Source organism: Phalacrocorax aristotelis, chromosome 22 (genome assembly GCF_949628215.1).
Source record: "Phalacrocorax aristotelis chromosome 22, bGulAri2.1, whole genome shotgun sequence".
NCBI classification, from domain to species: Eukaryota; Metazoa; Chordata; class Aves; order Suliformes; family Phalacrocoracidae; genus Phalacrocorax; species Phalacrocorax aristotelis.
Genome location: NC_134297.1, coordinates 2,784,303 through 2,797,081, shown reverse-complemented (window position 1 = coordinate 2,797,081; position 12,779 = coordinate 2,784,303). Strand labels below are relative to the sequence as shown.

General features: G+C 45.6%; 1 protein-coding gene across 2 annotated transcripts in view; it reads right to left on the bottom strand.

The window, feature by feature from the left end:
* Positions 1-7,788: 7,788 nt before the first annotated feature.
* Positions 7,789-12,779, bottom strand: part of CBL (Cbl proto-oncogene) — a 47,020-nt gene continuing 42,029 nt past the window's right edge. For both annotated transcript variants that reach the window (XM_075116061.1, XM_075116063.1), the window contains one exon: positions 7,789-12,449. In XM_075116061.1, the coding sequence (XP_074972162.1) occupies positions 12,169-12,449 (281 nt within the window). In that variant the 3' untranslated portion in view covers positions 7,789-12,168. The remainder of the gene's footprint in view (positions 12,450-12,779) is intronic.

Below are 12,779 nucleotides of genomic sequence, written 5' to 3'. Positions count from 1 at the left end.
GGACAAGTCTGATACCAAATACTGAGAGGTAGCAGTAGGTAATGGCTAACGAGGTAGCCAGCAACAGATAATTCTATAGATTCTAATAGGTAATTGCATTAACAGCCAATACAGACACCAATAACTACCAATACTAATAAATCTACTAATGTATTCTAATAGGTAATCATAGTATTAGATAGTAATTTATAATTATATTGCTACTGATGGTAGATAGATACTAAGAGATTATAGTCAATAGAATTTAATAGATCCCAACAGTAGAATCATTAGCTGGTTGTACTAATAGCTAATATAGATACTAAAAAGTACTCATAGATAGGTCTGTCACTGGGTTCTAATAGATAACAAGATGTTATAGTAGTTAATTGTATTTATAGCTACTATAGATACTAATAGATATTAATGGATTTTTCCCTTAAAGAATTCTGATAAATTCTAACTTATTTATATACTAGCTACTCTAGATCCTAATAGACAATTCTTATTTATAAATTCTAATACATTTTATTTGGGAACTGTATTATTAGCTACTATAGATACTAAATATGAATAGGTAGTTAATTCATTAGATGCTAATAGTAATAGCTTTTAATAGATAACTTCAGTAATACTAATACTGATATAAATAGGTAACTGTTAAAAGATTCTCATAGACTATAAGACAAAATTTTATGGCTAGCTACTGAGTATACGAACGGGATAACTGCACTAATAACTACTATAAATAATTCTGTAAGTAGATTATTGTAGACTATTGTATTTCTAGCTAATATAGTAACTAATAACTAACAGTATTATTAAATACCAGTAGATGATTATTAACAGATATTGTAGATACTGATAGATCTATAAATACATTCCAATAAATTCTGATAGATTTTAGGACCAGCTGCTGTAACTACTACTCATAGATAACTATTGTTAGATTCTTAGACATACTGTGTAGGTTAAAATAGCTGTTTGTATTACTGTCTACTATAGGTACTAATACATAAGTCTGTTACTAGATGCTATAAGAAAACTGCTACTCACTGCTGTAGATGCTAATAAGCACTAATAGACAATTGTTTTAATAGAATCAAATCTAAAAAATTAATTACTGTTAGTAACTGTGTCTACAGTAGCTGTTACCTGACAGCTGTAATATTCTAGTCTAATACAATCAATAAACAGAATTATCTGTTAACAATAGCTACTATAAATACTAATAATGCTGAAACCAACTCTCTTAGTGCATGCCAGTGGATACCAATAACATTAACAAATAACTCTTATTAGTAGTTTCTGTAGATGCTAATAGTTACTCATCAATAATTGCAGTATTAGAATCTATGAACTTGTCCTGGTTTCAGCTGGGATAGAGTTAAATTTCTTCGTAGTAGCTCATATGGGGCTGTGTTTTGGATTTGTGCTGGAAACAGTGGTGATAATGCGGAGATGTTTTAGTTGTTGCTAAGTAGTGCTCACACTGGTCAAGGACTTTTTCAGCTCCCCGTGCTCTGCCGGGTGCACAAGGAGCTGGGAGGGGGCACAGCCAGGACAGCTGCCCCCACCTAGCCAGAGGGATGCTCCATACCATATGATGTCATGCTCAGTATATAAAGCTGGGGGAAGAAGAAGGAAGGGGGGACATTTGGAGTGATGGCTGTTGCGCGTGATGGAGCCCTGCTTTCCTGGAGACAGCTGAACACCTGCCTGCCTGTGGGAAGGAGTGAATGAATTCCTTGGTTTGCTTTGCTTCTGCGTGCAGCTTTTGCTTTACCTCTTAAACTGTCTTTATCTCAAACCATGACTTGCCTCACTTTTACTCTTTGAATTCTCTCCCCCATCCCACCGGGCGGGGTGAGCGAGCGGCTCTGTGGTGCTTGGTTGCTGACTGGGACTAAACTGCTACAGAAGTTCTAACAGAATTATTTTGTTAGCTATGACAGATACTAACAACCCTTTAATAAATAAATCCAATTCTAGTGTTGCACTGGTATGTGATTCTGTAACAGCTGTGTTAGCAGCTTGGGTAGCTAGTACTAAACACTAACAGCCACCTCTATCAATACGTGCACTTGATGGAATGCATCAGGCTGCACTAGCTAACTGTGTTAACACCTTCAATAGGGGTGATAGCTATGGATCAGACCCTGAGACGTAGTTCACATTATGGATGACACCAGTGGCCCTCTGTGACACATGGTGATTTCTTTGATTCCATTTAACTAGCTCGATAGTGCTTGGTCCATTACCCAATGGGCGCCCCCTCCTTTGACCCCAGTTCATATTATTCCCATTCCCTTAGCTGCCTTTGACCCTTGGGTCCTCATTTCACCCAATTAGCCTCATTTGACCATATGGTGGCTTCTTGGAGGGGTTCACATGACCAAATTTGACCCCTGTGTCCGCAAATGACCCCACAGTTGCTTCTTTGAGGCGGTTCAGGTGGCCTCAGTTAACCCCTGTGTCCTCATGTGACCCCTGTGTCCTCAAATGACCCCAATTAACCTCATTTGACCCCAGAGTGATGCCTTTGAGGGTGCAGTTGAACTGAGTTGACCCCCGTGTCCTCATTTGACCCCGTGTCCTCATGTGACCCCTGTGTCCTCATTTGACCCCACAGTCACTTCTTTGAGGGGTTCAGGTGACCTTGGGTGACCCCTGTGTCCTCATGTGACCCCTGTGTCCTAAAATGACCCCAATTAACCTCATTTGACCCCAGAGTGATGCCTTTGAGGGTGAAGTTGAACTCAGTTGACCCCCGTGTCCTCATGTGACCCCTGTGTCCTCATTTGACCCCAATTAACCTCATTTGACCCCACAGTCACGTCTTTGAGGGGTTCAGGTGACCTCTGTTGACCCCTGCATCCTCGGTTGACCCGTGTGTCCTCATTTGACCCCAATTAACCTCATTTGACCCCAGAGTGATGTTTTTGAGGGTGCAGTTGAACTCAGATGACCCCTGTGTCCTCATTTGACCCCCGTGTCCCCATGTGGCCCCTGTGTCCTCATTTGACCCCACAGTCACTTCTTTGAGGGGTTCAGGTGACCTCGGGTGACCCCTGTGTCCTCATGTGACCCCTGTGTCCTAAAATGACCCCAATTAACCTCATTTGACCCCAGAGTGATGCCTTTGAGGGGTGCAGTTGAACTCAGTTGACCCCCCATGTCCTCATGTGACCCCTGTGTCCTCATTTGACCCCAATTAACCTCATTTGACCCCAGAGTGATGCCTTTGAGGGTGAAGTTGAACTCAGTTGACCCCCGTGTCCTCATGTGACCCCTGTGTCCTCATTTGACCCCAATTAACCTCATTTGACCCCACAGTCACGTCTTTGAGGGGTTCAGGTGACCTCTGTTGACCCCTGCATCCTCGGTTGACCCGTGTGTCCTCATTTGACCCCAATTAACCTCATTTGACCCCAGAGTGATGTTTTTGAGGGTGCAGTTGAACTGAGTTGACCCCCGTGTCCTCATTTGACCCCGTGTCCTCAAATGACCCCAATTAACCTCATTTGACCCCACAGTCACTTCTTTGAGGGGTGCAGTTGACCTCAGTTGACCCCCCCGTGTCCTCATGTGACCCCTGTGTCCTCATTTGACCCCACAGTCACTTCTTTGAGGGGTTCAGGTGACCTTGGTTAACCCCCGTGTCCCCAGGTGACCCGTGTGTCCGCAAATGACCACAATTAACCTCATTTGACCCCCAGAGTGATGCCTTTGAGGGTGCAGTTGAACTCAGATGACCCCCGTGTCCTCATTTGACCCCCGTGTCCCCATGTGGCCCCTGTGTCCTCATTTGACCCCACAGTCACTTCTTTGAGGGGTTCAGGTGACCTCGGGTGACCCCTGTGTCCTCATGTGACCCCTGTGTCCTAAAATGACCCCAATTAACCTCATTTGACCCCAGAGTGATGCCTTTGAGGGGTGCAGTTGAACTCAGTTGACCCCCCATGTCCTCATGTGACCCCTGTGTCCTCATTTGACCCCAATTAACCTCATTTGACCCCAGAGTGATGCCTTTGAGGGTGAAGTTGAACTCAGTTGACCCCCGTGTCCTCATGTGACCCCTGTGTCCTCATTTGACCCCAATTAACCTCATTTGACCCCACAGTCACGTCTTTGAGGGGTTCAGGTGACCTCTGTTGACCCCTGCATCCTCGGTTGACCCGTGTGTCCTCATTTGACCCCAATTAACCTCATTTGACCCCAGAGTGATGTTTTTGAGGGTGCAGTTGAACTGAGTTGACCCCCGTGTCCTCATTTGACCCCGTGTCCTCAAATGACCCCTGTGTCCTCATTTGACCCCACAGTCACTTCTTTGAGGGGTTCAGGTGACCTCGGGTGACCCCTGTGTCCTCATGTGACCCCTGTGTCCTCAAATGACCCCAATTAACCTCATTTGACCCCACAGTCACTTCTTTGAGGGGTGCAGTTGACCTCAGTTGACCCCCCCGTGTCCTCATGTGACCCCTGTGTCCTCATTTGACCCCACAGTCACTTCTTTGAGGGGTTCAGGTGACCTTGGTTAACCCCCGTGTCCCCAGGTGACCCGTGTGTCCGCAAATGACCCCAATTAACCTCATTTGACCCCCAGAGTGATGCCTTTGAGGGTGCAGTTGAACTCAGATGACCCCCGTGTCCTCATTTGACCCCCGTGTCCCCATGTGGCCCCTGTGTCCTCATTTGACCCCACAGTCACTTCTTTGAGGGGTTCAGGTGACCTCGGGTGACCCCTGTGTCCTCATGTGACCCCTGTGTCCTAAAATGACCCCAATTAACCTCATTTGACCCCAGAGTGATGCCTTTGAGGGTGAAGTTGAACTCAGTTGACCCCCGTGTCCTCATGTGACCCCTGTGTCCTCATTTGACCCCAATTAACCTCATTTGACCCCACAGTCACGTCTTTGAGGGGTTCAGGTGACCTCTGTTGACCCCTGCATCCTCGGTTGACCCGTGTGTCCTCATTTGACCCCAATTAACCTCATTTGACCCCAGAGTGATGTTTTTGAGGGTGCAGTTGAACTCAGATGACCCCCGTGTCCTCATTTGACCCCCGTGTCCCCATGTGGCCCCTGTGTCCTCATTTGACCCCACAGTCACTTCTTTGAGGGGTTCAGGTGACCTCGGGTGACCCCTGTGTCCTCATGTGACCCCTGTGTCCTAAAATGACCCCAATTAACCTCATTTGACCCCAGAGTGATGCCTTTGAGGGGTGCAGTTGAACTCAGTTGACCCCCCATGTCCTCATGTGACCCCTGTGTCCTCATTTGACCCCAATTAACCTCATTTGACCCCAGAGTGATGCCTTTGAGGGTGAAGTTGAACTCAGTTGACCCCCGTGTCCTCATGTGACCCCTGTGTCCTCATTTGACCCCAATTAACCTCATTTGACCCCACAGTCACGTCTTTGAGGGGTTCAGGTGACCTCTGTTGACCCCTGCATCCTCGGTTGACCCGTGTGTCCTCATTTGACCCCAATTAACCTCATTTGACCCCAGAGTGATGTTTTTGAGGGTGCAGTTGAACTGAGTTGACCCCCGTGTCCTCATTTGACCCCGTGTCCTCAAATGACCCCTGTGTCCTCATTTGACCCCACAGTCACTTCTTTGAGGGGTTCAGGTGACCTCGGGTGACCCCTGTGTCCTCATGTGACCCCTGTGTCCTCAAATGACCCCAATTAACCTCATTTGACCCCACAGTCACTTCTTTGAGGGGTGCAGTTGACCTCAGTTGACCCCCCGTGTCCTCATGTGACCCCTGTGTCCTCAAATGACCCCAATTAACCTCATTTGACCCCCAGAGTGATGCCTTTGAGGGTGCAGTTGAACTCAGATGACCCCCGTGTCCTCATTTGACCCCCGTGTCCTCATGTGACCCCTGTGTCCTCATTTGACCCCACAGTCACTTCTTTGAGGGGTTCAGGTGACCTTGGTTGACCCCCGTGTCCTCATTTGACCCCTGTGTCCTCAAATGAACCCCACAGTCACTTCTTTGAGGGGTTCAGGTGACCTCGGTTGACCCCCGTGTCCTCATGTGACCCCCTGTGTCCTCATTTGACCCCAATTAACCTCATTTGACCCCACAGTCACTTCTTTGAGGGGTGCAGTTGAACTCAGTTGAACCCCCCGTGTCCTCATATGACCCCTGTGTCCTCATTTGACCCCAATTAACCTCATTTGACCCCCAGAGTGATGCCTTTGAGGGTGCAGTTGAACTCAGTTGACCCCTGTGCCCTCATTTGACCCCACAGTCACTTCTTTGAGGGGTTCAGGTGACCTCGGTTTACCCCCATGTCCTCAGTTGACCCCCGTGTCCTCATTTGACCCCGTGTCCTCAAATGACCCCTGTGTCCTCATTTGACCCCCCAGTCACTTCTTTGAGGGGTTCAGGTGACCTTGGTTGACCCCCGTGTCCTCATGTGACCCCTGTGTCCTCAAATGACCCCGTGTCCTCATTTGACCCCACAGTCACTTCTTTGAGGGGTTCAGGTGATCTCGGGTGACCCCCCCCGTGTCCCCATTTGACCCCCTGTCCTCATGTGACCCCTGTGTCCTCATTTGACCCCACAGTCACTTCTTTGAGGGGTTCAGGTGACCTCAGTTGACCCCTGTGTCCTCACATGACCCCAATTAACATCATTTGACCCCCATGGTGATGCCTTTGAGAGCGAAGTTGCCCTCATGGCCTCAGTTGACCGCATAGCAACATCTTTGAGAAGTTTTCTTGACTTCATTTGACCCCCTGTGTCCTCATTTGATTCCAGTGTGACTTGTCTGAGGGGTTAACTCGACCCCATCTGAACTCTGTGTCCTCATATGACCCCCAAGTAAAGTATTTGCCCCCCAAGTGTCCTGGGGGGTGGTCAGCTAGACAAACTTGTCCTCATTTGAGTCTATTTCCTTTAACAGACCCTCCAGCTGCTGGAGTACTGGTGTGTAACAGAGTCCAGAACCTGCCGGACTCTGCCGAATGCTATAGGCTCTCCCGACTCTGCTGGTGCTTAAGACAGCAATTCAAGGCTGGCAGAGTCTCACAGGAGCTTGTCCTCTGCAATATACTCACACAGGCCCCCAGAGTCTCACAAGCTCTGGCATGTTATGTTGGACTCCAACAGTGTCTAACCAAATGTATAGAATCTATCAGACCACCCAATATTAGAAACATAAAGGATATAATATCATCTATATATGATTTTATATGTATTATATAATTATATATTACATCATTATTGAATAAAATTACACGTGAAACATACATAAGTGCAATATTTACCGAAGTCTTTTCGAGTCTATAGTAATGTACTGACGGAGTCTGTGAGAGGCAAACGGAGCCTAACAGACTCCAGCAGAGTGGGACTGATGCTTCAGGATCTACTAGACCCCAACAGACACTGCAGAACCCATTAGACTCTACCAGATTCCTACACATTCCCTTAGACTCTGTTCATCGGTGGTAACAAACCTGTTAATGTCATTCTCAGAAATGACTAATAGAGTCTCTAACCCATCAGGACCTATTAGTCTATTAGAATACATTAACTCTCTCAATAGATTTACTAGTATAAGCTTGGTATAAATCTTTCCTGCCCTGTTTGTTAGTACCCATGATACGAATTAGAATTTAACAGGTAATTGTGATAACAGTTAAAATACATACAAAGTGAGTCACAGTCTGCAAGAGAACCAGGAGACTAACAGGACATCTCAGACTTGGGCACCCTCAACAAGATGACTGAGACAGGCTTGAGCAGGTTTTTCTTCTTCCAGGACTCAGAGAACAAACACAACACAGACGATATGCTACAACAAAGGAAATTTTATTTAAAAATAAAACTTTGTTTTATTTTCTTTTTACTGACACAGGTGAATGAAATCCCAAACAAAGAAGCTCTTAGTGGGCAGCATACAAGAGTGGAAACAATTAATAAATAACATTAGTACAACCTCTAAACATTAACAATGCATTTGCAAACAAAATGAGGACTTTAAACCAAGTGAACCTTAAAGCTCAGCTATTCTCTGTAAGAATATTTACCTTCTGTTTTTCCTTATTCTTTACAGATCTGAAAGGATTAAATACTGCTATTATAGTTTTATATTAATGACACTATTATACTTTTTTAAAATATTTTGTGAAAATCTCAACATTTTTAACACTGATATTATACAAATTGGTATTTGTCATTCAAGAGAAAGATGAACTGTTCTTCCCCCACTGGGAATTAAAAAAAAAAATTTCTATTAGCAACTTTACAAATAAGGTCCATAGCCCCCACTAATTTTTAAAGTGGCACCTTTAAGAAAGTGCCCTGGGAGTTGCATTTTTTCTTGCTCAACTGAAAAAAACATTTACAGTAATGACCCTGCCTCAGGATTAGCTACAGTAATGTAATCAGTCTAGTGCAGGAAGCAACATGCTGTACTCCAAGCCTATCTGGCTCCCTCACAGTAAGGGCTCAGTGAAGGGCATGCAGAAAAGCTGATTATAGTGAAAGCAAGTCCGCTGGTTCCCAGCAGAGACACTCCATGCCTCAAGCTGCAGCACTTGCGGAGACAGACACACAAGGGCAGTGCAGCAGACAAGATTTACCACACCCCTGGCAGGATATGCCTCATTTCAGATTCCCATACAGCTACGGTGGCACTGAACGTTCCAAGTCAGCCGGAAACCCTATTCAGAACAAACAATACTTGCCTGCTTTCCACAGCTACCTGCTGCTCGCTGTGCAGAAACCCATACTGGTCCCACATATTTGGTGCCCAAATCTGACTGTACAAAGTGGTTTCTGCTTGCTTTGTGTCCACGTTGACAGGTAGGGGGAAAACCAGCATTTTTTCTAAGCAGAACTCATATTTTGCTATAAGCAAAACCAATCCTGTCCAAAATTGTACTGTCTTCACACCAAGCATAGTACAGCACCAGTCCAGAAAAGTCACTGTTAGTAACAGACAAAGAAAACCTCCACGGTTGAAATGCTACAAAAATGCAGTGTCATAGTTGACGTGACAATTGCCCATCTTTCTTGCCCCTTCTTTTCACCCCTTTCAAAGCAGCCTCATGCTTAAAGGCATCTTTGCAGCTTGTCTAGTTCTGGTTCTTCATTTTCACAGAGGGGTGGACACTCAGATCCAGCCTAGCAATGCAGCATTCCCTCAAGAAAGGCACTAGACATTTGGGTTTTTTTTTTTTCCTTTTTAAAATAGCGTCATAAAGGTAAGAATAAAGATCAAAGAGGTGAAGGGAACAAAACAGAAGTCAATCTTGGGCTTCCTGAAAAAACAACAAGAAAAATACACTGTATGGTGCCTGGATTCACTTCACAGAGCACAGCCGTAAGACATGGTCAGGACTCTGCTGCACTTCAGTGGTACTAGCAAACGTGTACATGTCTAAGGAAGAAAAGCCAAGACTTAAGTTTCTTAAATCAGTTTGAGACACAAACAGTGCACAGAAAGGACACATGCAGAAAAATTAGTGATACATGCCACAAAGATTGCTCTCTCTAATCTCTAATACCTGGAACAATACCCATAGCAATGTCTCTTGGCACATAAACCCCAAAGACAGGCCTGTGATAGCTCTGCTAGGCATGACTTAATTTAACATTACAAGCCTGTAATAAAGGGCTTGCATGGGACGGGGCATCACTACTCTGATCACACACACTGTGCAAGACATGAGTTAAGGCTTTCTAGCTAGCTGGACTTGGCTCTTACGCAGCCTTGGCAGTGGCAAGAGTGACGCGTTGCACTTGAACACACTTGCACTGAGTTTACGCAGCAAGTCAGAAATGAAGTGACTCCAAACCCAACACGGAACTAGTGGCAGCGCTGGAGAGAATACAAAAAAGAGGGAAATAAAACTGCAGTGCTCCCTCACAAAAAGGTTTTTACCTGGTTCCCCAGGACAAAGCCACGAAACAACTCTCATACGCTAGGACTGGTTGCTCAGGCTCACAAATGTAATATGCAGATCTACTGCGAGATCAGCCAGAGCTGCCCCAGGTTCCTGTGCTGCAGCAGCAAAAGTGTTGGCCTTGCTTCTCCAGAAGCTCCCACAGACACACTGACCAAGGCTGCCATGCATAACTGGCAGAGCACTTCACACAGAAAGAGCAGGACTGGTTCACAATGTGCTGACTGTTGCATGTGTGGACAGAGGAAAAAGAACAGCTCTTCCCCAGATGCAATATGCACTGACATCACCTTCTCTGTAAATCAGCACCTTCACCAAGGCTGGACCCTACTCTTGGCTGTGCCTGACCTCTCTCTGCCCCACTGCACAGCACCATGCCCACTGACATAAATATCAGCGTGCTGCATTTGCAAGTTTCAGCCCTCGTCCCAAAATAGCAACAGTGGTGATGGCCTGTAACTGTTGCAGGAGATCTCCTTAAGGTTTCAGAGAACATTTTCTTTACTAGAGAAAGGAGGGGAGTAAAGAAAGACAGTTCATGCTTTTAAACTGCCTGGAACACTGCATCAATTTATAAAACTGTAGGTCTAGAGGGAAACCTACACCCTACATGAAACACACATTTTATGCCTAGTTCCCTTTGCTAATACTTGTTAAGTTCTCTCTGCCAACTGCAAGCTGTTTCTCTGAGATCTGGGCCCAGCTACTAGATTCTTCAAAAGGCTAAACTCCTTCCAACCGCTATAGTCACTCCAACAATATTTCAAGTTGTAACCCTTTGCCTAGTGACTACTGCTGCCCTTAGATACAAATAATGCTAGACATGCTTCAATAGGCTAATAGCCTCTCACTGTACCCAGAGCACTTGCTCATCTGTCAGGCTGTGATCTGTGTGTCCTTACTTCATTTAAGTCCTCTCAAAAGGAACCACACACTTCTCACACATCAAGCATATATGAACAGAGTTAAGTAACTGAGTATGCAAGTCAGGTTTTTCTAGCTGAGTACTGTCTTTTAAAGCCATGTGATTGTTTTACAAATACAGAAGTTTCCCAGATCTGTTTTAATAAACTCTGGCAAATCCTTAGAGTAACGGAAATGGAAAGGAGAGCCCCCATGTTGTTTTGACAGCCATGCAGAGAACTGCTGCATTTCTTTTACTGCAAAGCAGGTAAGATACCAACGAATACATCAGCTGCATCTACCAATTCCACAAAACAGCCTGGCACAAAGACAGCTGGCTCCTGCAAAAGCTCTCTGAAGATGATGGAATGTGTGTGAAGGCCACTAGTCTGCGACAGCCACCATGCAATTAAGATAAATAAAACATCATATTTACCAGGTGCAACATTCCTAGAGAAGAACGCATGGAAGTGTCCAGTGACGGCTGCTCAAGCCCAGCAGGGCCACAATCGAGCTTGAGCATTGAAGCACAAAATCTCAAGGCCAAAAAAGGAAAAGCAGCAACCAGTTCTTCGCTGTCACTCAAATTCTTCCCACCGTCTCCCACCCCTCAAAAACAAGCAAAACTTTCAGCACATCTAGCTGCCTGGAATCTGGTGCTGCCAGTGCTGCCGGCAAGAGTACACATATGAGAGAAATCCAACTCTCAGCACTGTGAAGATCAAAATGCCCGACAGAAGCTAGTCACTCTAGCTCCAGGCAAAAAGGGAGGACTCGAATCATAAGCAATAAATGTTATTATTACAGGCAAAAGGGAAACACCATGACAAACAGGAAGCAATCGAAAGATTCTTCCAAGGTCTCCTATTTATTCCCAGCAGAAAGTGACCTCCCAGCTGCTCTAAAAAGCCTGAGCCAGACACACAGCAGCGAACAGATCCAAACCTAGTACCATGAACCACAGGACACACCACACCGACCTCGAGACTTTGTTTCTCAGAGCATTCACTTAGAATTCACAGCACAAAACACTCCCCCCAGCCTCCAGGGCATCAGCTCGGCCACCCCTTGTTGCGACACCTTTCTCTACCAACACCCTGGAAATAAATCTGTTCTCTCAAACAAGAGGTAGGGGTAAAGGACTCCAAGACATACACTGTATAAAACACCATTCTGCTCCATTTCATTCCACTCCTTTGAAATCTGGAACCACAAAAACCTGATAACTGATTCTCTTAAGAGGCAGGACTGACCTCAGCATGAAGTCTCTAAAGGAACCCCCCTCCCCTTTGGTGCGTAGCTGGGCTACGGCTGCCCAGGCAGCTGGTCCACAGAAGTTGTAGTTGTGGAGGTAATGTGCTATGTGGCCACATGCGCCGGGGAGGAAATGGAAACAAATTCCCGGAGAATATTCTTGGCCATTTCAATATTGTTATGTGCAATGACCAGTGCTTTCTGAATGTCCTGATATGAGTAGCCTTGGCTCATTAGATTCTCGATCTCACTGGAGAGTTGCAGTGACGCACCGGTCCCACTGCTGGCTCCGCCTGTTTGGCAGCTCCCTGCTTTCCGCTCAGAATTTATTCTCCGTGGTAGCGGCTTCGGCGGCCTTTCGGGAACTTGAGAGCCATCTGAAAAACCTGGAATGGACAAACAAATGCTTCGCTTCAAAAAAGGACATGTGATCCTTGCTTGGAACAAAGCAGGAATGACATTAGACTGATAAACCGCACTTCAAAAACATGCCACTGAAAGCTATGCCACTTTCTCCAACCAGCCTATCCTCTCACACGACAGTACAGATTAGCTCCGCTTTCCCTCTTGTATACAAAAACAGCTATGGAAATTTTTTTTAATTAGGAGGGCACATCAGGATCATTTATTAAGATAAGATGACATAAATAGGAAAAATCGGCAAGGGAGAGATGTGTGTGTGTGAGCAGAGCTCATCTATCAGCCTTAGAATAAGA